The 26,583-nt window shown below is 39.7% G+C and overlaps 1 protein-coding gene across 3 annotated transcripts; it reads left to right on the plus strand.

Annotated features, from left to right (window-relative positions):
* The first annotated feature begins 2,432 nt into the window (after positions 1-2,432).
* BBS7 (Bardet-Biedl syndrome 7) lies at positions 2,433-25,771 on the plus strand. 3 transcript variants are annotated; one of them, XM_081876832.1, is made up of 19 exons: positions 2,433-2,611; positions 5,242-5,307; positions 6,167-6,229; positions 7,405-7,580; positions 10,392-10,578; positions 11,617-11,689; positions 12,069-12,185; positions 14,001-14,131; positions 15,805-15,889; positions 16,453-16,555; positions 17,386-17,578; positions 18,336-18,410; positions 19,178-19,243; positions 21,047-21,186; positions 21,632-21,796; positions 22,370-22,479; positions 22,572-22,675; positions 23,371-23,494; positions 24,233-25,771. In XM_081876832.1, exons 1-19 carry the CDS (start codon positions 2,576-2,578, stop codon positions 24,367-24,369), a joined length of 2,151 nt encoding a protein of 716 aa, XP_081732958.1. In that variant the 5' UTR covers positions 2,433-2,575; the 3' UTR covers positions 24,370-25,771. The 3 variants fall into 3 exon arrangements, with proteins under 3 accessions (XP_081732958.1, XP_081732959.1, XP_081732960.1); XM_081876833.1 differs by lacking the exon at positions 21,632-21,796; XM_081876834.1 differs by lacking the exons at positions 2,433-2,611; positions 5,242-5,307; positions 6,167-6,229 and adding an exon at positions 9,195-9,260 and having other exon boundaries at positions 7,446-7,580.
* The last annotated feature ends 812 nt before the right edge of the window (positions 25,772-26,583 follow it).

A 26,583-nucleotide genomic window follows, 5' to 3' on the forward strand; every position in this document is an offset into this window, starting at 1 on the left:
ATTGCCTTTGGAAAAGTTGCAGCTTTGTTCCAAAGGCTTTGATGTATGAATAAAGCTGGTTCACCGCTGCATCTTTCCTCAAAGACTCTTGTTCAGTACATTCAGATGCTTTGTTATGTCACACATCGATGCCCGTTAACATAACAGTGTGTGGGAGAAGGAGACATGATTAGGAGTCTGGGAAAGGTTACCCACCACAAAGGCTCCCTTTCGAGATTCCACTTCCAGGTGCGCTGCTGGGAATGGGACAGTTCCAAAATCTTGTAAGAGGCAGTCACATGCACACAAAACTCCTAACTTTGCCTTTTCCTCAGCCCCATCGCTTCTGTGCCTTTCCCGTCAGCAAACTTGGCTCGGATCTAGGGAGTAGCCAAGAATCCTAACTTTTCTTCTCAGTGGGCCAATTCCAACCCCCTGGCTATCAGCCTTGGAGAAGGGGGGGGGGCAGTGATGGCAATAACGAACTGCAAGACTTCCCCTCTCTTAATTGACATCTTTCCACAGGGCCTGCAAGACAGAGCTGTTCCACCAGGCCTTTGGCCAAGGCACAGTCTGACCCCCTCCTTCTGTAAACTTCACAGAACTCTAGCCCAATGGTTGCCATTAATTTGATTCTGAATTTATTTTAGAATGAATTTCAATTAATTGACTGTGATTTTATGTAAACTGTGCTATTTTTACTCTTGTGAGCCACTCTGAGCCCGGCTTTGGCAGGGGAGGGCAGGATATAAATAAAATTTTACTTATTCTTCTTCTTATTATTATTATTACTACCCCCCCCCCCCCGATGTTCCTCATCTCCACAACATGCGTTCGCTCTTCTAAAAACCGCACCTGCTTGGTGTGGCAGATGTCTGCGACATCGCGACCTCCCCCTCCCCACCTTCTCCTCCTCCAGCAGCCCGACCCACCACCTGCCCAACTCCATCCCTCACATTGCACCATAGCTCTCAACCGTCCCTTATTTGGCGGGAAACTCCCTTATCCCAGTGCCGTGTCCCGCTGCTGTCCCTTATTGATGATGTCCCTTAAATTTCCCAGGTTTCATGCTCGCCTGGCTTTGGAGCGAAGCAGTGGCTCGGGGTCCTCCGCCGCAAGAGAGAGCACGCGCACGAGCTGCCATCATCTCCGTCTCTCCCTTTTCCCCCTCAGGGGCACGTTGTGAGGAGACGGGTGGCAGCAGGTGGGCAGGCAGCCCCTCTCTTGCAAGACTTCTGCCGTGTTGCCAGGGGAATCTGCAGAAGAGTGGTGCTTCAGTGGCCGCCGCAGCGCCACAACTGCCTCATGCTGGGCTCGCGGGCAGAGTGGGCAAGAGTCTCTTTCCCTCCCCCACCTCTCTTGGGCGGGGAAGGGCCGTTGGAACTCCTCGCACCAGGACGATGGCAGCCCCGACGTGCTGCTTAGCATACCCTCCAACCAGTGCAGCATCTTAATGCAGTGATTTCCCCCTTTGCATCCCTTTCATAACTCTATTTTTATAAATCATTTGACTATCCATAGTTCAATTTTTTACAAGTTTTCTGTTAATCCTACCAATGTATGTAACTCTTTACAATAGCTTTTCAACTAAATTATAAACTTTCCCCATTCTTTATTAAAGAGGTCCTCTTCCTGGTTTCTAATTCTGCCTGTAAGCTTTGCCATCTCGACCATCAGTTTTGTCAACCACTCTTCTTTGATCGGAGTTGTAGACCCTTAGGATCATCTAGTCCAACCCCCTGCAAAACATGGTCAGTCGCAGCAAAAGCAGCATGGCTCCATCAGTGCCGGATTTCTGTATAAGCTAAGCAAAATCCCTTATTTTGGCTGCTGATCCCTTATTTTCGAGGCTGCTGGTCCCTTATTTTCAAATCTGTAAGTTGACAGCTATGCCAGGTGCCCAGCTGCGTCTCTCCCTGGTCAGCTTCACCTGCCTAGGGCACCAGCAGCACAGAGCGCGGCGCGGCGGCGGGACAGAGACCCGGGTGGTCCAGCGGGCGATATAAATAACATTATCTGGGCAAGCAGGGACATTCCTGCCCAGGGACAGCTCTGCTGCCCGGTCCAGATAGCCCTGCACCCTTCGGGGGAGGGAAAAGAGGGAAGGGCGGAGAGGAGGCGCCTGCCCGGCAATGCAGCACAGCGCCCCCCCCTCCCCCCCGGCCACGGAAGCACTTTTTTTTGCAAGACCTCCTTTGCTTTATGCAAGATGTGCTCGCCTTTCCCCGCGGGATGAGCAGCACTGCGTCGCCGTGAGATCCCCCTTGCTTTCCGAGATGACTTTCGACTCCTCCTCGGCATCACCTTGCAGGCATCCTTAGCACTAATCCCGCAAGCGGATGACTATGTAACTAGATGGGCAAGTTCTTTGCTCAATCACAGGGCGCGCGTTCCAAGCGGAGCCCGCCTCCTCCCTTCACGCTGTGTCCAATTGAATCCCGGCATCGGCGCGCGCGTAGTCCGGTCGCGTTACCATGGTGACGCGGGGCCTAGCGGGAGCTTTTAGGCCTCGCGGTGATGTTTGTGGGGTGAAAAACAGCGCCCGGGACGAGGGATAACGGCTTGCTTTTCTTAGAAGCGCGGGAGGCTCGCCGCCATGGACCTGGGCCTGAGCCGGGTGGATTATCTGCAGGTAGATGGGGGTGGGTGGGTAGGTGGGCGAGATTGCGTGTCAGTCAGCGAAACCCCCTGCTTCGCCTCGCGCGAGAACGAGAGCGGCATTCTTCGCCTCCCCCTGACGCCGTTGCGGACACGTGTTCCTTTCGCAGGCGGAAATTCAACCGGTGATGCTGCCGCCCCTCCTCGTACTATGATAGAGAGGCGGAGGGCTTCTTCAGGTTTCGAACAATTAAATGGCCTTGCGGCAAAGGCAAAGGAGCCGCCGGCCTACCAGAAGGCGGGGGAGAGGAGGCAGGGCCGGCCGAGAGCGCCTCCGGCTCACCTGTGCCCTCCGGGTGCCTCTTCTGCAGCCTCACTGCCCTCAGCTCCAGCCAGCAGGCCCAGGGGTCAGGCTAGATGGGAGTTGGAGAAGGGCCAGCAGCATGGTCCGTATCTCCAGGCATAGGCGCCGACTCCATGGGGCTTGAGGGGGCCCGAGCCCCCTCAAAAATTCGTTTGGGGGGGCTCCGCCCCCCCAATAATCTCCGGCGCCCCTCCAGCAGAGCGCCATCGCCGCCCCTCCCCCAGCCCAAAATGCACAGGGAGGGGCGGGCTGCATGCCTCCTGCCCTCCCTCCCGAGCAAAAGCTCCACCCAATTTCCTTTGGAGCTGATTAATAGGCGCAGCACGCTCTCCCCTATTCGCTCACGAGGAGGCGGCGCCACTTTATTTGCATATTCATGAGCTTATTTATTATTCATGAGCTTTCCCGGGCCCCCCCAATATTTTTTATAAGTCCGCGTCCCTGTCTCCAGGTAGGGCTTGGGAAATATGGGACCTTGGAGTGCCACTGCCAGTCAGGGTCAACAGTATGAAGCTAGATGAGGGACTAATGGTTTGACTCGTGTTCCTATATCAGGCATAGGCAAACTTGGCCCTCCAGATGTTTGGGACTATCACACACATCATCCCAATCTAACAGGACCAGTGGTCAGGGATGATGGGAATTGTAGTCTGAAAACATCTGGAGGGCCGAGTTTGTCTATGCCTGTCCTATATAGTCCAACAACATCTGGAGTGCCACACCTGATTTAAGAGCAAATAGCCATCCAGATTCGCCCCTCCTGTCAACCCCTTGGCTTCTAGATGCAGGAGTTGTATGGGTTTGTTTGTTTTTATTTTATTTTTTTTAAAAAACCCACCACCGTAATCCTGTCATTGAGGATGCTGCCATAGACAGCTCTCAACATGGTGCATTGAGAAAAGTGATGTCACAGAAGAGGTTAATTTGAGATTAAAGTGTGCAAGCTTTTAAGTGTCACACAGGTTTGTTTGTTTTTTGTCAAGAAGAGAGTGTGGGTCAGGTATTTGTTAGCTTTCTTCACAATCCCTTTATTGAAATAAATGGATATTCAGCTGTTGGTTTGCTGTGGTTTTGTTGCGCTTTGCTTGACAAAAATTCTGTTTTAACTTACTATTAAAACATGGAGCCATCATGGAATAATAATAATAGAATGTAGAAAACAGTTTTTGTCTGTAAACATGCTTTTAAAAGTCTTGTTAAATATTAAAAAAACAAAATTATATTTATGGTTGGTGGAGCAATTCCAAACAGATGCATCAGTATAGCTTCTGTAGAACTAGAATGGAGTAACACATCAGCAATGTATATAAATAAATAATCAGATTTATTCTGCCATTCCCAAACCTGTTCACAACAGTCATAAAATACCACTTGAGAAGGGGGTAAAAGGTGTATTAATTCACTTCCTGTTCCTGATTCATGGTTAACCCTTACAAGGCAGTTAACCTTACATGACTTCTCTGAAGACATTGCATTTGTCTGGAAGTGGATACTCAATTGTGACCAAACTAAGCCCCCTAGAGCAAAATATAGATCAGAAGGCTTAGTTTGGTCAGAATTGAGTTAACGCAAAATACATTTACATGATGTTAAATGAGCCACTATAGCTGCTAGAGGGCAGAAAAATTGTGTCTTGGGCTTTTTAGACTCAGCTACTCATGTACTATCTGAAACCAAAGGGGTGCATTCGTTGCCAGATGTGAATTTTTTTTCAGTTTTCCTGCCCCACAATTAGAGCTTCTTTTTCATGCATCACTATATAGAGCTAAAATGATATATGATAGACACAGCTATTGTACACAAGGGCAATAATTGGTAATAACACAACCACCGTTTTTCACTGTATTCACATGTATTTTAGCTTCACATAGAATTGTCACAGTCAGTATTTCTTGCACTTCATTATTCTTGGGCACTATTGACAGGTTTTTCTATATCTGTGTATGTGTTTGTGTGGCAAATGAAGACAGTTAATGAAAGCTTGTGCTACAATATTGGCACAGTCCTATCCATGCTTTCTTGAATTTAAATTCCACTGTGTTCGGTGCAGCCTACTCCCTAGTAAGTGTTTTTATGATAATCTATAACAATTTATGACAACCATAATTACCACAGGATCCTTTTTTGTATTGATTTTGCTGTTAGAAACACTACACTTATGACAAAATCTTAATTTACCTTTTCATATTAATCATGTTAAAATAACTACTTTGTATTGTTTGTATTGTGGTACATGACAATCCATTTTATACCACAAGAGTTGAAGCATTAATAATGAAATGGTTTTCTCCCCCAATTAGGTGGGAGTGACATCTCAGAAGACCATGAAGTTGCTCCCTGCATCAGGACGCAAGGCCACACAGAAGGTATAGAAATTTGTTGTTTTGAAATATTTCTGTCTGGGAATGATTACATATACAAATTGTACTCTGATGACAAAATCATATAAAATATCATTTTATCTAAGTCACAGAGCCATTCTCCTCAAAAGCTTGTAATGTAAGTGTTGATGGTGGAGCAGACAACATAAGAACGCAACATAAAAAAGGTAGGAAAGAATGAATGCAAAAAGCTTTTTATACTTTTTGAGTTGGGAATGAAGACATTAAAGGCAAGTAATTTGTGTGAGAACCCAGAAATCACTGTAGGAATTTGAGGGTGGGTTTTGCGTGTTCTGAATGACAAAGGAAGTAGAAAACCTGGCAGCATAGCTTTGGATAGAGGTGCATAGACTGAGTTGTTATGTGGGAAGGCTGTAGAGTGGACGGTTGTGTTGTCAAAGTAGGTCATAGCTTGAAAATGAACCAGAGTGGTAATAAAGAGAATAGCCCCAAAAGAAAAGGATATTTGTGGTATTGGGAAAGCAACATAATTTGGTGACAGATTGAATATGGGAAATAAAGGAGAGGCAGAATTCAAAGGTGAAGCCAAGGCTTTGTGTTTGAACAACAAGCAGGATGGTGATATTGATGGATGTGAAGAGTAACTGAAAGGAGGGCAACTTGGAGAAGAAAAGGATTTATCTTAGGCATACTGAGTTTTAGACAGTAAGGAAACATCCAAGTTGAAATATCAGATACACATTTGGAGATGAGTTAGGAAAAGTATGGATTACAGAGATATAGTTCTATATTTCTATAGATTTCTGAAATACATATAAATGTATTTCCTTTGGACTCTTAGATGACTAATGTAGACATAACTTTCTATTATTTTACTTTTAAGGTTGTTATTGGAGATCATGATGGTGTTGTTACCTGTTTCGGTATGAAAAAAGGAGAACCTGTGGTAGGTAACTTCTCTATGTAGTTTTCAATTACCGTAATTTTCGCCCCATAGGACGCACCTAGATTTTTGGGGGGGGAAATAAAGAAAAAAAATTTATTTCCCTCCCAGGCGCGGGGCTGGCGCGGGGGAAACCCAAGCTTCCCCCGACCCCAGCCCCCAGAACAGGCTGCCGCCCGCAAGCCTTGCAAGCCCGGTGGGACCTCCCGCCGGGCTCCCAAGGCTTGCGGATAGCTTCCTGAAGCCTGGAGAGCGAGAGGGGTCGGTGCGCACTGACGCCTCTCGCTCTCCAGGCTTCAGCGAAAGCCTGCATTCGCCCCATAAGACGCACACACGTTTCCCCTTCATTTTTGGAGGGGGAAAATTGCGTCCTATGGGGCGAAAAATACGGTAATTCCCCCCCAATTAATTAATTGATAATGAAGCTTAATTTACAGATAACATATGGACTTCTTAAAGCTCTTTATGGTGTGCACTGGCTTGGGGAAAACATGCCCCCCAAATACGTTTGTGCTTTATTCTAGACATTTTCAAAATAAAATGATACAACCACCCTAGGCATGCTGCAGGTGTTTTTCACTGTAGTAATTTGATTAAATTCTCTTGAAGAAGCTTCTCCCCACAGAATCCTCAAACGTCTTTTTGAATAGCAGTTATGTTGATTATAACATAGAGCTTGTTACTGGAAAACAAGGACCTACCATCATAATCTATGGCTGTGCTATGTTGATTTCTCTCTATATTTTCCCTCTTCCATTAAGCTAAGACAGTGAGGTCAGACTTTGGGTCACTTCACAAAGCAATGTTTGATCTATGTGATGCTAGTGTAGGGCATTCTTAGCTCTGACCTTGGTCTTACAGTACTTGTGATGAAACCCTGTGGTGTCTGTTGAGGAAAACATGCAAACTGTTCTTATTTGGCCGACCTTTCGGCATGAGCTCTTGTTTGGGTTTATTTGTGACCATTTATTAGCGGGATTTTGGAACATTTTGCAATTGTGTGTATGAACTTTGTGCTTTTCATGGTAGAATCACACAAATAGCTAACTTTTTGAAATATATATATAACATAAAATAATTAAAAGCATAAAAAATGGAATACATATATATTTTGTATCTAATATATTATGATTTGTCGTGAACATTGGCACTGAACATTGTCTGTCTTCTTTTTTTAGCCAGTATTCAAGACGTTGCCAGGGGAAAAGATTGCAAGGCTAGAACTGGGAGGTGCTCTTAATACACCCCAGGAGAAAATTTTTGTGGCTGCAGGCTCTGAGGTTAGAGGTTTCACAAAGAAAGGGAAGCAGTTCCTTGCATTTAACACCAATCTCACTGAGAACATCAAAGCTATGTATGTATACTGGAAAATACATTTGTAGCCTTAGATGTGTTACTGTCATTTAGGTGCTAAATTGTTATCCTAATGAATGAAATAAGTATATGTTACATTTTAGTGTCCTGTTTAACAATCACTTTATGTATTCTAATACTCCTTATTGGCCTTGAATCTTAGCATAAATTTTCTATATAAAGGTCTAGTTTCCATCCTGCACTTTTGCAACAGTAATTTTGCCCTCAGCGGTGTGCGTACACAAGCACTGACTTTAATGAAAGTCATTAAAATAAAAAACACAGAAATTAGCTGAGTCATTAAAAGCTAATCAGTTTAATTGAAAGATAAGGTTGAAACAGTGCAACACTTTAGCTGATTCATAATTAAATTAAATCACAAATCAAATCTTCTTACTGCGTTTTCCAGAGTAATATCTGAACCTGTTGTGCATATTACTTTAATCTGCTGTAATTGATGCAAACCATAAGCTGGTTTGACATAATAAAGTATTGATAATTTAATTAAATGCTGATGTGCTGTACAATCTGTTGCTTTATTTTTAACCAAATTTTGGTGCGTATGATTGAAATTTAAGTGATACATTTTGTTATATAGTTGGAGTCAAATAATAGTTTTTAAGCAAGTTGAAAGAATGATAGCAGCATTGTTATCCTTGTTTGTTCGTAAAAATAATAGAATTGTAGAGTTTGAAGGGACCACAAGAGTCATCTAGTCCAACCCTTTGCAATTCAGGAATATTTTGCCCAATGTGGGGCTCGAACCCACAACCCTGAGATTAAGAGTCTCATGCTCTTCCAACTGAGCTATCCCATTTGGGGAAAGCTGCAGATCACTGGCAGAGTGCATACCTTTTCATGCAAAAGGTCCAAAGGTCAATCCCTGACATCTCTAGGTAGGGCTGGGAGAGACCCCTGCCCCTAACTCAGGAGAGCTGCTGCTAGTCATTGTCAACAGATGGACTATTAGTCTTTCTGTTTCCCAGTTATGGTCTGAAGGCACATGAAACAACCAACTTGCTATAGTTAAGTTGTGCTGGAGTTGGTCAGTACCTGAATGGGACACCTCCTAGAAGCCACATGTATGACACCTTGAATTCTACCTTGAGTTCCATGATGGAAGAAAGGCGGAATATAAAGAGACGCAGAGCTCACTAGGTTAGAACTTGGTGCTGATAATGCCAAGGTTGCAGGTTCGATCCCCGTATGGGACAGCTGCATATTCCTGCATTGCAGGGCGTTTAACTAGATGATCCTCAGGTCCTTTCCAACTCTACAATCCTATGATGAAATGTAAGAAGATAAAGCATTTAAAAACATGTTGTCTGGCCAAACATATCAATTTAGTCAAACAAGATCTGCATGTTTATGGATCACTACAGAACTTGTTTACCAACAGTTGAATTGGTGTACGCATCATGGACAATGATACTTCTTTTAAGCATCTTTCAGTTCCTGGAAAACTATTATCTGTCTCTAAAAATAGGTTGGAATCATGGTATTCTACAATAAACTAACTGAATAAACATGCTTCTTACTTGTACCAGTTTACATTCAGAACTAAACTAGAAATATTTAGAAGCTTTATTAATTCTTACATCCTTCCTCTGAATAGTTGAAAGCAGTATTTTATCCCCCAAATGACCATGGGAATAGGCTGGGAGAAAATGACTTGCCAAAGGTAACACAATGAGCTTCATAAGCGACCAGATGTTTGATTCTGGGTTTCCCAAATCCAAATTCGATCCTCCTGTCTGGTTACTGTTTTGTACTCATATAGTGGCAAACATGATTTGATTCTATTTTCTTTTCTATGTCAGCCTTTTATAGACTTCAGACTCTCTCTAGCTGTCATTAACCTTGCCTTAATACTGTGCATAATCAGTGGAATACTATTTTTTCTTTCCTTAATCCGCCTTTTGTTATATCTCAGCTGAATTACTGCTGCTTATCAAAGCTACTTAGAATTTAGACAATAGCTCTCAAAGAGATGGAATATCCCTAATAATTTTAAAATAAAATTTTGTCAAGAAGGTTCTATATATAGTGCAGTGATTTCAAAAGCAGTAAGACTTTTTTGTAAGCATGCTCCTGTAATCAAACATATGTATGCTCTGTATAGATGTGCTAATGATATAATTTATAAAACAATATTGCATTGATTGAATACCTAAAAATAATGCCTGAAAGATCATTACCACTTAGAATGTGGTAGCAATAAAATAAGAATATGATCAAAACCAGTGCTTCTCCAGCAGGAGATCCAACATTACACAGAAACAAGTAAAAATTATTGTGATGTCAAGCAAATAAGAGTCATTTTATTCTACTAGTTTCCTTTTAAATTGCAGACCAAATTTGTTCTTCTGAATTAGTCACCTAGGAGGCTAAACTATGTGTCATTTGGAAACCATGTATAATGGTAGCTCAAATAGGGAAAAATATTTCTGTTGGGGGTGATTGGAAAATGAGAACACTTAACCCTTTTGCCATTTCCACATTTCTAATCTCCTTCAGCAGCCCCCCCCCCTTCCAGACACATATTAAAGACCTGGGGGTGTGGTGTTTTGCCTTGAAGATGCTGAGTGGGGAAAGATGGCGTCTTTGCTCCTGATCCCAATGGCAGTGGCTTTACTTATTCTAAAATGGCCAACAGGCTACTGTTTAAAAACATTTGTTTAATTTGATGCTAGGTGCCTGTACAGTCTTAACAAAATATAATAGCTTGTGCATAGGAATGGTAGTTGAAATATTTTAACTTTTGGTGGCAATGATTGGAATATAGTATTGATTATTGCTATTATCATTTTAGGCATATATCCGGATCAGATCTCTTTCTTGGTGCAAGCTATGTCTATAACCATTACAGTGACTGTAAGGATCAGCATTACTACCTATCAGGAGACAAAATCAATGATGTTCTCTGCCTTCCAGTAGAGAAGTTGTCTTGCATTACACCAGTATTGGCATGTCAAGATAGAGTCGTTAGAGTTTTGCAGGTATACCTTTCTTAATTGTTGCCATTATCAATAGCAGTTGTTAAATAGCCAGTAGATACCTTGTTAACACCTGTTTGAGAAAACAGAAGTGTATTATTATTTTAATTGTACTTCGGGATATTTATTCCAAAGGTTTTTCCCATTTAAAAATCCTATTGGTGCAGTTCATCTGATAACTGGTAAACTCCAAGTTGCATAGCTGAACCTCAAACCTGTCACTTATGGGGCTGCCTAGAAGTCCTTCTTTCCCTTCATGACTGAATTGGGCCAGTTAATTTCTTCTTCCTATATTCTTCCTATATTCCTATACACCTTTTAGGAGTTCTATGATCCCTGGAATTACATCCTTCCAACAACTTTCCCCCTTGTCCTTAGCAGAAGCCTAGTTTTCTGAAGCTCTGGACTCCTGCATTATTCTTGATGCTTTGTTTGGAATCTTAATAAGTGACTTTATATAATATCTGACTGTTTGTCCAGTATTTTCTGTTTCTGTTCCATATTAATACACTTACATGCCCTTGGTTTTTAAAATATTTTTTAAAATAATTTTTATTAAAGATTTCTCAGTTTACAAAAGTACTACATTGTCTCTTTTTTCACGTTGTGTTTTCTACAGATCAGTTTCATTTGTTGTGAGACGTTAGTGTTACATGCAGTATAAGGTTGGGAAGGAAAGAGGGTGGGGTAGGAGTGGTGCATGGGGTGGGGTGGTAAAGCTTCTATTCTTCCACTTTGTATATGTGTTTATTTCGGCGTCACTTGAGTGGGTTATCCTTGCACACAACCTTCCCTTAACAATATCTTTTTTTCAGTGGTGTTAATAGGCTTGGCAATGAGATCATGGCTTTGGTTTAGATAGGATAGGTTAGGCCCTCGGTTTTATCCTAGCCTAAAGGCAGAAAAATAATGCTGCTTGTTTAAAAGCTTTCCTTTTACACCACCTGTCAGGGAAGACACCACTTTCCCATCCCTCTAAATTAAAACGAAAGAAAAAGTCAAGGGTTGAAACTAACAGTGTTTCTACTTCGTTTTCTTGAGGGGTCAGATTTGCTGTATGAAATGGAAGTTCCAGGTCCACCAGCAGTTCTGACTTTGAACAATGGAAATGGTGGTAAGCAGAATTTCTTGGTGCATTTTATTTCAATAAAAAGCATGACATAGATTTTAATTAAGAATCTGTAATATTGCCTAGGACTTGATACCCAGTCCTAGTATTACTATTAGGAGACTGTTGGGCAGTAGGGTAGGCAGTACACCAACAGAATCACCATTATATCCCAAGCATCAAGAACAAGCACTCAGAACTGGAAGATTGCCAAAGGGGGCCTCTATTCATAGAGTTGGAGCTGGAACATACCAAAGCAACTCTTCCTTCCTGCCCTCTCTACCTCAATTTGAGCTAGTGTGATACAGAGAATCTTTGTGGACTGAATCTAATGTTAAAGGGAAGCCTATTAAAAACTAATCCTACTTTTAATTTATTTTCTTAGGTGACTCTGGTGAAGAAGTTCTGTTTGGGACATCTGATGGTAAAATTGGCCTAGTAGAGATCTCTGGTGTTTCTCCAGTAGAAAAGTGGAAAATTGAAAATGAGAAAAAAAGAGGTGGTAGGTGTCTTAAGAGTTTCCCGCTAGATCATAGTTATTCACACCAGGCACAGTAAGAAATCGCTCCCTTTAGTACTGTGGTTTGCATATTGCATTTGTATAAAATAACTTCTAAGAAATATCACATCCACTGTCAACTCTCAAAAACAATTACAGTTACCATCAATTCATACATGGACTTCAATGTCTATGTTTTCTACCTGGACTGTGTATGTTGTCCCCTCCATTTTACTCATTCATGTCAGGGTGTGACAAAAACAATCCCACCATCTGTCCTTCTCTTTTCCTGCATGTCATTCATAGCATATATTATTTTGGCCATGTTTTTAATTGGGGAATGTGGACATGACTGTGCCAGTGTAGCTGGCATCTGGTTCAGAGAGAAAGGACATTATGCCCGCCTGAAGGGAGAAAAGAGGCTCTCCCCACTTCATCACTTGCTGAGTGGGAACTTTGTGTGAGTGCGTATGTGAGAGAGTATGTACCTATGCTAATGTGTTTAGAAAATAAGGTTTTCAAACTGCAAAAAGTACATGGTTACAAACAATGAGATCTGCCAGGGCTGTTGACCTTGTCCACTTCCACCTGGTTCAAATGGAAAAGTTTACAGCCAGCTTCCCCACTTATTTCTTGATTAGAATTTGGTGAGAAAATTAAAAATACAAATGAAGCAAGTCTGATTACAGTTCTTAACATGCAATCAGTCTTGTTCTTGATTGTGGGCTCCTACCAGAGAAGTAAACAAGAAAGGAAGAAAGAGCAAGAATGCAGAAGGACACTTAAAAGCAGAAACAGCACTCAGGCGACCTAGGGGATGGTAAAGCTGCTGCAGATTAACACAACTGCATGCAAATGTGATTCTGATTAATAAATTGATTCTCTAGATTTGTGTAACTTCAGCATGGAAACAATGGCCAACAAACACTGCATTGACATGAAAGGTATTCTTCTGCAAGTATTTCTTAATTGTGTAATTAATTACATGGGTTAGTAGTGGGAGGATGAAAAGGAGCTGCTGTGTGCTTTCTTGATCATCCCACTGGTCAGTTTTGACTGTTGGGAAATGATTATTCAGCCCTCTTCTGAAACTTTGGTTTGAACTCTAGCTAGGACTTATTTTGGAGGACTGCATGTTTATTTTTCCAAACCTCAGTTCCGTGCTTTGCAGACATTAAACATTCTAATATGACATAATAGTGTGTGACCAGTTTTACCATTTTTGTGGCAGACATATCCTGCTATATGTGCAAGTATACATATAGCAGGTGTGGTATATCCATGAAGAGAATAACCAACCAACAATGCCTTATGTTAGTATTCAGTTTGGGGTTGTTTCTATAAATTCTGTACTTTATTATTACTGGAGTGAAATACCCATCTATCAGACAATAATCCCACCTAGCATGTAATAGCTTCTCATAGATAAATTTTAACATTCTGCTTTTAAGAACCTAGTAATAATGCAGTAATTCCAGTGAGGATGTTCAGTTGATTTCATTCTGTATTGGGTGATAGTTCTTAACACATTTCTATTTATTTTGTTAAAGGGGAAGGACAATAGCTTGGTGGTACAGCATCTGCTTGGCTTGAAAAAGGTTTTTAGTTCATTCCCTGCCATCTCCTGGTAGGCCTGGGAATGCCTCCTGTCTGAAACCTTGAAGAGCTGCTACCAGTCTGTACTGAGTTAGATGGATAAATGACCAGACTCTGTATAATTAAGAAAGTTTCCTAGGTTCCTAAATTGCATGTGAGATTTACAAGATGATATGATTAGTGAGTTGGATGTAGATACATGCTTCCTGTCCTTTTTTTCAGGCATCTTATGTATAGATAGCTTTGACATTTTGGGAGATGGAGTTAAAGAATTGATCATCGGTCGTGATGATGGAATGTTAGAAATCTATAACTTTGAATATGCAAAGAGCCCCATCCTTAGATATGAATATGTAAGTTTATGAATGACTACTTTATGTAGAAGGAAATTTTCTTAGTATACTTTCTTTTAAACAAAATTCTGTCAAATATTGCTTTCACATATATTGAGCCATATGTGTTACTAGCAAGTATGGTAAAGACTGAATGCCAATGTTAGAATAGGGAAGGAATAGAGAACCTGTGGCCCTTCAGATTATTTTGGACTACAACTACTATAATTTCTATCTGTTGGCCATGCTGGCTTGGACTGATGGGAACTTGAGTCCAAGAACATCTGAAGAGCAACATATTTTCCAGCCCTGGAATAGAAAGGCTGGAACAAAACTGCACATGTCTGTGTCCAGGATCCCACAGGTACAGGGTGATGCCCAGTGTAATATTTCAGAAACTAATAGAAATATATAAATATCAGAGATTCAGGCTATGATGCAGCACTGCAGCAGAGCTGAAGTTTGCATATCTAGAGAGAGATCCTCAAACCCTCCTCTTATTCCCCCTCCACTCTGTCTGCTGAACAATGCAGAGTCATAAAATTATTCCCAGGAGAGGAGAGGAGCCACATGTGGTGCTGAGAATTATGTAAAGGCCCATTGTGATGCTTCCTATCTTCTGCCAACAGAAGAGCTGGGAAGTATTTTTCATTTATTTAGTACACTTAAATTTCACTTTTCTACCAGCATGGAACTTAAAGCAGGACACCTGGGTTTCCAGCTCTTCTGCCCATGCACTGACCAGGCACAGACTTATAGATCTTCAGCAAGGTAGCTGTATAGTGTGCCCTAAGAACCTATCCCTGGACAGTTAAAATGATAAATTTCTAGGAAGTGCACCAGGCATTTATATCTCACAAGAATGCAGTCAGAAGCAAGTGGGACAAATCTCTGCATGTAACAATCATGTTAGGCTATTCTTATTGTCCCTTGAGATAATAGTACAGTACAACTCAGTTTTCAGTTTTCTTTAACATTGCGTTTCTCCTTTATAATTCTGTTGGATTATTAAGGATTAGTTTTCTTGTCTCTTACTTCTGGGTGATATCCACTGTTAGTCATACTCAGATTAGGCCCCTTGAAATAAGTGGATGTAAAACTATTTATTTCAGTGGGTCTACTCGGAGTGTATTTTAGTTGCATATCATGTATATTAGCGATTAAAAATACTAGGCTGTATCCAACATAGTGGTGAGTATTCATCCCATCAGTGCAAGGATCCCTTCAGTGCTTGTGCACTGGGACTTTCCCCCTCTCCTCCCCCATGTACCCCTTAAATCTGTTCTAGGGGTTCCCGCAACCATTTGGAGCAGATTTAGAGGCAGCAGGGGGGACGAGAGGGGGGAAAGTCCTGTTGCGCAAGCAGAAATCCTTGCACTGATGGGATGCTTCCTTAGCGTTACGTTGGCTACAACCCTATGTTGAAAAAATGGGGAGTCACCATATTTTTCTGTGTATAAGACTAGGTTATTTTCTTGAAAAATTAAGCTTTAAAATTGGGGTCGTCTTATACATGGGGGCAACCCCCCCCCCATTTTCTCAATTTAGAGTCCCAAAAAAGAGGGGGTGTCTTATACATGGTCTTATAGATGGAAAAATACAGTATTTTCCCCCTCAACAGATACCATTTTTAAAGATTAAATAGAATCTAACACACATATTGTGCCTCAAATCTTCTTCTGTTTTATTTTTAGGCCTTGTCAGAAAGTGTCACATCTGTTCAAGGTGGCTGTGTTGGGAAAGAGGGCTATGATGAGATCATAACATCAACATATTCAGGTTATTTTTTAAAATGTTTCTAAATATCTGGAATTTTTATACATTTAACAGGGATTAAAAAAACAACAACAATGGAGTCATAGAATGTGTTCTCTGGCTCATGTTCCCTGATGTCAGTAGCTTAACTTGGGAATCTGGGCCCTGGATTCACAGCAATCAGATAGTATAGTGCTCTGCTGACCAGGCCTGGGGCCATTGAAGGGGCTTCATATGCATACCAGTTGCTGGTGTTGTATGTCCTTTTCAACTGGATGGAGGTTTTTATCCCTGCATATGAACAGTCCATAGAATTATAGAATTGCAGAACTGGAAGGGACTATGAGGGTCATCTAGTCCAACCCCCTGCAATGCAGGAATCTTTTGCCCAATATGGGGCTCGAACCCACAACCCTGAGATTAAGAGCCTCGTATTCTACCAACTGAGCTATTCCAGGTTTCTATGATAGTTCACTGTGCTGGTTCTCAGTTTCAGACCCTAAGGATCCTGGTTAGAGCCTCTGACAGTGTTACCTTCATAACCCATCTGGAAAACTTTTTCATAATTGTTCATATCCTCCTTTTAGGGTGGGTGTCAGGACTGACTACGGAGCCTACCCACAGAGAATGTGGATCAGGGGATGGCTTAAAGATGACTCATGAAATGCAGAACAAGGTTTTGTCCTTAAGGTAATAAATTGTTTTATTACAATGCAAAAGAGAAAATCCTATAGCAATCTTTGCCTTATGCTGGTGCATATCCGGAGCAGATATCTAACCTTACCTGCTGGGCTATAACTATACATCAGTTAACTTACAAAATTTCCAGTAGAATCTTAGTGATAGTACAGCAATTCATTAATAGTATCATAGTTTCAGCTATGTGCACTTCATTTCATTGTTTGGTTTCCTGTAAGCATCCCTGTAATTTTCACCTTTCTGGCGCAAAATTGCTACTATGTGGATGTACTGAAAGAGATGCTTTCTGCCTTTTTCAGACTTAAAGTAGATATTTTATAAGTTGCAGTGCCAGTTTGGTAAGTTAGACCTGTGAACTGACATTCTGCTGGGACTGGGCTTCTTGATCCCTTTGTGACATTTCATAGGAAGAGACCCTGTTTTTTAAATAAAGCAAAAAATCAAAATAATGTTACCTCAGATAAATTTTAGTAAGCTGTAGAACTGAACAGATGTTACCAAAACATATTTGTTCTGGCCACTGACCTGAACAATTTTTGAAAGATGGTGTCAAAGTAAGTAGGTAAAGGAAAACAGGTGTTAGGGGGGGAAATATAGAAAATGAAGTTCTGTTGCTTTAACCCTATTATGCACTTTTCATCTGAATATTTTTTTAGGACCAGAACTTTGATAATACATTTATATCCAGTATTTGTGGAATTATTTCTGAAAACATTTTTTTCAATCTAGATGGAAAATATCAAGATAAAAACTGTTTTCCAGGTATCAGTTTGTTATCTAGAGCAGCTTTTTTTAGCCTACCATTCTGTTGTTTGCCATAGGAATGAATTGGAACAGCTACAGATCAAGGTACTTCATGAGCGTGAAAAATACCAGCAGTCCTCTCAGTCCAGCACTGCTGTGTCAGCAGTCCCAACCTTCAGCATAAATGATAAGTTTACATTAAATAGAGATGATGCAAGCTACAGCCTTATTTTAGAAGTCCAGGCAGCAATTGATACTGTCTTGCTTCAGGTGAGACATTATTTAGAATAACTTTGTAGACTTGGGTATTTGGAAACTTTGATTTTATTTTTAAAATTAAAGATGTGTTAGCTTGTTTTTATATTAAATTAGATAATTTCACTAAGTGGAATACCATTTAATAGTATGCACTAACTTTTCTCTGAAACTTGCACTTGTGCAGAATGCCTGTAACTGGGTGAGATGGGCTCATTCCCTTCAGGCTATGTAGAAGTCAACACAAGCACTAACTTTTCAAAGACACATGCTGAAGTTATCGGTGCAATTTGCAGAAAGTTGAATACACCATAAGGATGTTTAAAATATTTTTCAGTGAGATCTGGATGCACTTGACTTTCTTCGGATTGTGCTCTTTGGCTACAATCATGCATCACTAATACATGCTTTTATGCCACCCATTTACTTCCAAGGGAACAATATCATTAGGATTTCAAACTATATCTGCACTAAGCATTTGCTAATAATCTGTGTGGTTTGGACTTGTTTTGACGACAATCAATTGCTTTTTTGAAACTGGCTCCTTTTTGTGCTTTTTCATCATATACACCTTTTCCTTACTACTGTGTGCATTGTTTTTGAGTTCTGAAGTGTTCCATGGGATGTATGGTTACCTAATACTTATTTTTACCATAATATTATTTTTACTGTAAAATTTCTCAGGGAAGATAACTTATGTAAATTGAGAAAGTATATTTGAAACATCCGCATGTTGACCTTTCCTATTACCTGCTACTGTTTCTCTCCATAGTGTGATGTTCCAATAGATCTAAAGGATGTGGATAAAAATTCAGCTGTGGTTAGTGTTGTTGACTGCGAATCAGAGGTATGTAAAATGCCAGATCTTTTCTACATAGTTCCAAACGCTTAAGCTGAATATCAGCTTTTAATTTCATGGAGTGTGTTCTAGTGAAGTTTAACTGTTGAAGCTGACAAAGAGGACATTTCTGAAGAGTGGGATAAAAATCTCTTACTAAATAATAAACATGCCTAGGATTTAAGCAATCCTATGTATATTCACTTGGAAGTAAGGCCAGTTGTGTCAAATGGTGCTTGGTTCCATGTAAATTTGCATAAGATTGCAACCTAATTTATTATATCAGACCTTTATGATTTTAACATTTTTGGAACTTTTTCACTTGATGAGCATCCAGCTATAGGTTTTCTGCTTTGGGGCTAAATTCATATTGCAGAAAGTTAAGATGATGATGGTAATTGTTGTTACTACTTTATTTATTTATTTATTTATTTATTTATTTATTTATTCTTCCTTTCTCATGTAGAGTGCAGGGTGCATAGTTGTTTTTTTTAAAAAAAAAAATAGAACAACTTTCCTAGTTTTCTTTCAAAATTTATAAGTAAGGCTGCAAGCCTTTACTTAATGGGAATAAATCCATTGAACTCAGTGGGATTTATTTTTGAGTAGCGATACATATGCCTGTATTGTAAGCATACAGAAAACTTTCTACTGATTCTTGTAGAAAACAGGTACTACTAAAATGACTTAAACTGCTGTAGTTGTAAATAAAATTAAAAAATGAGACTTTATTGCTGTTTCTCAGTATGTTATTTCACAATCTTCATGTTCCACAGCCAAATGGCAACTTCCTCCTTGCCACATATCGCTGTCAAGTAAATACCACAAGGTTGGAGCTTAAGGTAAAATATAGGAATGCTTATATATTTTAAATATAAATTAAGATTTAAAATGTTTGTTGTACATATTGTTGAGTATGTGAATTTTAAAACCTATCCAAAGAGCAGCAGTGGTGGTAAAGATCCTGGGTAGGAACATCTGTGAAAACAGAAATTAATCATTTTTCTATTTAAAAGAAGACAGAAAGAAGTATTGATTGTTTTGATTCATAAATTACCGTATATTTCTATTTTCAATTACAGTGGTGCCTCGCAAGATGAAATTAATCCGTTCCGTGAGGCTCTTCGTATAGCGGTTTTTTCGTCTTGCGAAGCAAGTCCATTGACAGCTTAGTGGATTAGCGCTATTAGCGGTTTAGCGGCTTTTAGCAGATCAGCTGATAAGCGGCTTATCAGCGGATCAGCTGATAAGCGGCTTAACGGCTTAGGAAAAGGGGGGGAAAAGGGGGGGAACCCGCAGGAACTTGCAAGACATTTCGTCTTGCGAAGCAAGCCCATAGGGAAATTCGTTTTGCGAAGCGCCTCCAAAACGGAAAACCCTTTTGTCTAGCGGGTTTTCTGTCTTGCGAGGCGTTCGTCTTGCGGGGCACCACTGTAAAGACTGTTGTGGTGTGCAGAGAAATTGTTTACCGTGATGTCTTGTTATAAGCTACTAAACAGTGAGGTATAAAATGGAAGTCTTTGAATGCAATCCTGTACCCTTGTACCTAGATGAAGCCCAGAGGGCTGAGTAGATATGCATTGGATTGCACTATAGGATAGTTTGTGATAAATTTGTATTTTTAGAAATAAGGTTTAGCCCATTGGATAGGTTTATTGAGTGTATGAATTGCTTCACACAACAAAAAGTCCCCTACCAATTTGTAATAAGAATAAAATAATTTGAACATGTATTAAAAATAGATTATTGAAAGTTTAATCCCCTTTCAGTGCAGTGAGAGATACCAAGATGACCTCTGAAAGTACTCCCATTTTATAATGGTGTGGGTGAATTGTCACAAAGTTCCCTAGTTCTTTATAAGATATATTAGCCAAGTGTAGGCTGCTGATGTAGCATCATTCTTTATGGCTGTTTGCCAGACACCCAGGTTAATAAATTTCTCAGGAAGGTATGGGTAATACAGTGGTGTTAGAATGAAAAGTGTTATGAATAAGTTTTCAGTATTCACATTTCAGATGAAAATGGAGTTGAGAACACAGTGATTTCAAGATAAATTTTAACAAAATCAATAGAATGGTTTAGTTTTACACCTTCATTTAGGGAGATTGCAGATGTGATTATGATGACATTAAAGTATAAATTCTAAAGCCTCTTTTAGTACAGTTTACATGAATGACAATGCAGGCTGCAGCTCCACCTCTAAGCTGTTGTGGTTCACTCAACCCTCCTTTAGTTGAAGAGAGGGAGTGAAGTTTGAGGCTTGCTGACTTCTTTCTTTTTTGCAGAGGAAAGATGAATAGCACTCAGATCTACCAGTGAGATAACAGAAACACATGAAGCACACTTTAAAATGCTCACACCATAGGAGTCGTAAGCCTTCTACATGACATTTTTCCAGTGTTAGTCTGAGATAAAGTTGGATGTGACGGTTGTTAAGGCTGCCGGCTACCTAGAAGAAACTCACTGAATTTATTGGGACTGCTTTTGGATTTAATTTTAGTATTTTACAAATGGTTAAATAGATGTTTTGAAAATGTCTTTGTGTTTTGCTGGATAAAGGTGGTACCCATCTGCTAGAACAGGTAATTATGAAGTCATCTAAAATGAAAGTTAGTTCACCTTTCCTTCCCCCCTTCCTTGGACAGATTCTATCAATTGAAGGTCGGTATGGGACTCTGCAAGCATATGTAACTCCAAGAGTTCAACCAAAAACCTGTCAAGTTCGGCAGTATCAGATTAAGCCACTTTCACTTCATCAGAGGACACATTGTATTGATCGTGACAGGTATTTTTGAGAACAACTGGCTTGTTTAAATTTGAATAGAGGAGTTGATTGCATTTCCAGGCAGTGCTTAGTAGAACCCAGAAGCACGCCTGCAGCATCTACAATGAAAATACAGGGGCTGGATTCAGAGGAGTTTTGTCAAACTAAGGAGTTTCTTCCATTGGAGTAAGGTGGTTGATTTGATGGATCTCCTGGATGCTGCTCATGGGAATTTGTGTAAATGTTGGGTGTTATCTTTGTAGGGAGAACATCTTCCTGCTAAAACTTAGCAAAATGCAAAAAGTATAAAGATTAACATTCCAAGTTAGTTCTTGAAGGTTATGGCTCTCACAGATCAAGCCAAAGAAACCTCACATTGTTTTGCTGTACCATTAGAAAGTAGCCTTTGTTTCTGATGGTAGATACTCTTTTGTAACAAAATGCTTTTATATTTTTTTTTATTCAGACCCATGAATACACTAACCCTCAAAGGCCAGTTCAGCTTTGCTGAAGTTCACTCCTGGGTAGTGTTTTGCTTGCCTGAAGTTCCCGACAAGACACCAGTGGGGGAGAGTGTCAGCTTCTACTTTCAGAACACCTTTTTGGATACACAACTTGAATGTACTTACCGGTAAAATGAAACACAGTTCCTGAAACATGCTGGTTTCGTTTGAAAGGCAATATATAAAATGCTGAAAAGTAGATCCCAGTAAAGCATGCTTGTTCAGGACATTGCAATCAAAAATGTCCAGCTTTTTCTTTTCACTTACGTTATCTCTGACATTTCCTTTTTTATGTACAACTTAGCCCTAAACATCTTTAGGCTGCAATTGTAATCCCACTTACCTGGTAATAAGCCCCTTTGAATTCTATAGAACTTTTGAGTATATAACATCTAGAGGGCCACAGGTTCCTTACCTTTGTGAGTGAAAGTTGTCTTAGGTTTCTAGGATAAGACTGAGAAACTACCAGAGATACATTCAACAGCTTACTATTTAAACTATTTAGAATTAGTATAATTCTGTTCAGACCTCCAAATATAAGTCAGGGTATTTATAGTGGAACTGTATGAGGAACTGTATGAGGAGAAACTAGAAAGATGGGATTGTGTATTTTTAATATCTCTGGAGGAGTTTGAACCTTGTAGGAAGTAAAGGCTGGCACAGTTTTTACCAGTTGTTAATTTCTAACATCTTCTGTATAGGAAAGGTGAGGGCTACTTCAAATCTGACAATATATCCACAATATCCATTTTAAAGGATGTGCTCTCTAAAGAAGCCACTAAAAGGAAAATTAACCTCAATATATCATGTGGTAAGAATTCTTAATTCTCTTCTTCTTGGGATACTTAGAAATGCATAAAAGTTAACAAACTAATGAGTTGCTTTCTTGTGGTGATCTTCTAGATATAAATGAAGTATCTGTGAACCACACCTTAAAGCTAATCCACCCAAAATTAGAATATCAGCTAATGCTGGCTAAAAAGGTTGAGCTGTTGGATGCTTTAAAAGTAAGTCTTTTGTCAGTTGCAAAATTACAAGTACTATGGAGGGACCGTGTAGTGGTTTTTCATGTTTGTTTGCTTTTGAACTCTATTAAGGAGGGTTTTAAGGAACCCAAGATTAATAATCACACTTAGATCAACTGAACTTCCAACCAGTAGCGCTTTGGTCCTATCGGGACATGAAATCTATTTGCTCACCCTCATGCAGACCAAATCTACTTCTAGATCAGGGATGGGGAACCTATTGGGTTATCAACTCCCATCAACCCCAGCCAGAATGGTCAGTGCTCAGAGATTATGGGAGTTACCCATCTCCATAAGAAGAGGCCAAATGGGACATTTTTTCCTGCACACAATTACTATAAACCATATAAGTAATAGCATGCAGATTTAAATTATATTGAACTGTACAGAAAGGAATTTGAATATGCTTTTGTGGAAAGTTGATTTTTATTTAATTGTTGTAGAAAAGGACAGTAATAGAAGTGTTAACGGAGAAATAAATCCTCTTTGTGGCTAAAGATGGAGGCTCTTAGCAAAGGATTATGAACATCACCTGGGCTAAAAGCTGGTGAAAATCTAGCCTGTCTCTTTTCTATGTCATTGTGTAGCCATGCATCTTTAAGCTCCCAATGTTCAACTTTTCTGTCAGGTTTAGAGGGCTTGTAACTGTTTTAACATTTTATTAACATCGATTTAAGGAACTGCAGGCTCATGAAGGAAACACAGACTTCCTGATTCCAGAGTACCGCAGCATTTTGGAGGAGGCAGAGGAGCTGCTCAAAGAACACAAAAAACAACCTACATCTCTTGAAAGACTTTATGGTTGGTTCTTTAACACAATTTTCCTAACTTTCTGTAGTATTGTTTTTCCATTCTTGTTAACTCTTCCTACTGTTTACTCTTTTGAAAAGAGAGGTTTGCTTCTAGGGTGGTAGTTCTGTACAACATAAGAGACTTCCCATGCAAAAGCTCTGATGTGCTTTACCTTTCATTTCTAAGGAGGAATCAGACCACAGATAATGCATATATTTCATATACGGATCTTATCCTGAATGAAAATGATTGCAAAAGCGCAGATAGCAAATTGCACACAGACTCTGAATGATTGTGTCAATGAATTTATGTGTGTAATTTTAATTCTATAGTATTATTGTGCCTCTGTAGTGCCAAAGGAGAAACACATATTTAAAGGAAGTACACATAGATTATAGAGATGGATTTTACTAAAAATAAATGCAGCAAGGACTGCTGATGCACAGAGACGTACCAATAAATCTATGGAAATATTGGCTACAGAACACCTTGTCTTGAAGTAAACAAAAAAGTTGATTTCATTTGTTCTATATTACTCTTGATTTCACTCAGATTTCTGACACCCAGCTCCATTTCACTAGATATTTTACCACATGCTGCATGTGTTGCAAAGCATTCTAAAATAAATATTTGTTATTAACACAGCCTCTAAATATCCAAAGTCTTCTATCATAAATGTTACTTTTCTCGATTTAAAAGGAAACACCAATTTGTCAAAATAATAAGTGTTTGCATTTTTTCTTCCAGGTATGATTACAGATCTGTTCATAGATAAATTTAAATTCAAAGGCACTAATGTGAAAACGAAAGTTCCCCTTCTCCTGGAAATTTTGGGAAGTTATGATCAAAAAGCATTGATTGCCTTTTTTGATAGCGCTGCTTAAATGGGAAGAATTGGACCAGCAATCTGAAGATAAAGTAGTGGACATAGAACAGGCGTATTGGATCTTCATTTGCATCCATTTTTAAATATATGTTACTATATTTTATTGATTTATATCAGTGTCTTGTACCTGTTATTTTAAAAAATTATTGTCAAGAACATACGTTATATGAAATCATACCCCCCCCTTTTTTTTCTTGAACAATGTTTGCTATAGTTAGCTAATTTGCAGTGAGATCAGGTATATACAGTCCCAATTAGTTTTATATAAAACTTTCCCAGATTCTTCGCTTTTAAATATTATACAATTGGATTCTAATTTATTTTAGCTATGAAATGAGCAAACTTTGAAGCGAAGCTTGAAAATTTTGAATATAGCCATGTGAAATTGTGTACAGCATTTTCTGTAAATAGTTGAGCAATCCTGATCCCGCTGTCCTGACAGGTCATATATACCACTGCAACATCTGTGTACCTGGCAGCTTATACTTGTCCAGTACAGGAGGGAGCAGGAAAATACGCAAAGTAGAGGTATACCTTCAGCATCCATGGAAGTGTGGCTACAAGGTCGGTGTCTGAACCCACATGCATATCCAGCTCTCACATGTATTCCACACTACAAGAAGTTCAGCGTATTTTTTGGAGATACAACATGCACCCATTATGAGTATGTGTTTACCCTTATCTTTATGCCCCGAGAAATTAACATCCAAGAGGAATAAAAAAAATTGCTTACTTGAAATGAAAGCGATAGGGTCTATAGAAGCTGCTTAAGGCAGTAAAAATACAATATAAGCAGGCAGCATACATACACACCTTGATCTAAAGAGTAAAAGAATCCCTAACTACTCCAAAAGCCTAAAGACAGTGTGACAATTTTGCAACAGACCCACACTAAAAGGGAGAAGGGGAAGGCGAAAGGCATACCTCAAGCAAAGTATAGTGTCAGGCTGGTCCATGAGAGTGTAGAGTGAAAAGAGCATCTGTGCTAGAGCTTGTGAAAGTTAACTAGCCATTGAAAATCTGGAAAGTACTCTTTTTAAACCATGCATTCACATGGAGAGGGGAAGTGGTCTTTTGGATGAGTGATTTGTCATAATACCTTTATTCCTTTGTTGCATTGTTTATTTCCTGCACATTTTTTGTCTCCTCCCCCCCCCCCCCATTTTGTTTTACTTTTCTCAGTTGTTAGTTGAAATGACATGATCATAGTGAGAAATGACTAACTGGCTATCATTGATTCCTGAATTCTCCCCTCCTCACCCCATCCTACATACAATACACAAATTGCTGGATTGCTGGGCACTGTGTATGTGTACAGTACTGTACATGTTGTACGTTATATGCAATTATGTATATAAGAAGGAAATTGCTAAATTATTTTAAATAAAACTCTATTAATGGCTCTAGTCTAATTCATAATCACTTTGATAAATAGAATGTCTAAATGTTGTGTGTGCACAAGTCTCTGAAATACATCAGATGTGATACAATGAGCATTTAAAATGTTTTAAAGTCACAACATTATGTTTGCATTTTGGGTGGAGGTGTATTGCTCACTATTCGTATTACAGCAATAGGTGCTTGTTACAACTGAACGCAACCATATGCCAGCTGCACTTGTAGGATATGAATTCCATGGGATAAGAGTCTTTATTTCCCAGATGGAAAATACAGTGCTGAGGAAATGCAATCTGAGCAGCAGCAGTGAAAACCTTGAGGAAAGGTGCTTTTTCAAAGATGCCGCAGCCATACTTTTACTCCACGTACTAAAAACTGAATCTCTGCAAAGGGCTTTAGACAGATGTGGAGTGGTCTAATTTTTTTAAGGTTGTAGCAGAGTATTACAAAGAAAGATAAATCAAGTAGTAGCTTCAAAAATGCCTACTCAGTAGCTTGGTTGCCGAACAAAATTTGAAAATGGTGATTTTGAACTTGAGGAAATTCAATGCATGGATTGGATTAAGGAGGTGCCTCTGAGAAACATTCCATATCTAGGGGTGGTAGTTGGGGAGGGTAGAATGGGAAATGATAACTTTTGAGGTATCTTAGAGCTGGGCAGGCAACACACACGTTTTTCATTCCAGCAAAATAACCAGGAGGAAAATTGTTTCTGAGGAAACTTACATATGTATCTGCGGAGAAAGGGAAAAGTAAAGCATTCACACTGCATACAGTATGTTAACAGCCTTCTGTCCTTTTGTCGCAGGAAACC

This window comes from Podarcis erhardii (assembly GCF_964252035.2).
Source record: "Podarcis erhardii genome assembly, chromosome: 9".
Classification (NCBI taxonomy): domain Eukaryota; kingdom Metazoa; phylum Chordata; class Lepidosauria; order Squamata; family Lacertidae; genus Podarcis; species Podarcis erhardii.

Coding starts and splice junctions, on each gene's coding strand:
- BBS7 (XM_081876832.1), top strand. CDS start 2,576: ATGGACCTGGGCCTGAGCCGGGTGGATTATCTGCAG. Junction 6,230..7,404: donor TGAAAAAAGGAGAACCTGTG/GTAGGTAACTTC, acceptor TTCTTTTTTTAG/CCAGTATTCAAGACGTTGCC. Junction 11,690..12,068: donor TTTGAACAATGGAAATGGTG/GTAAGCAGAATT, acceptor TTATTTTCTTAG/GTGACTCTGGTGAAGAAGTT.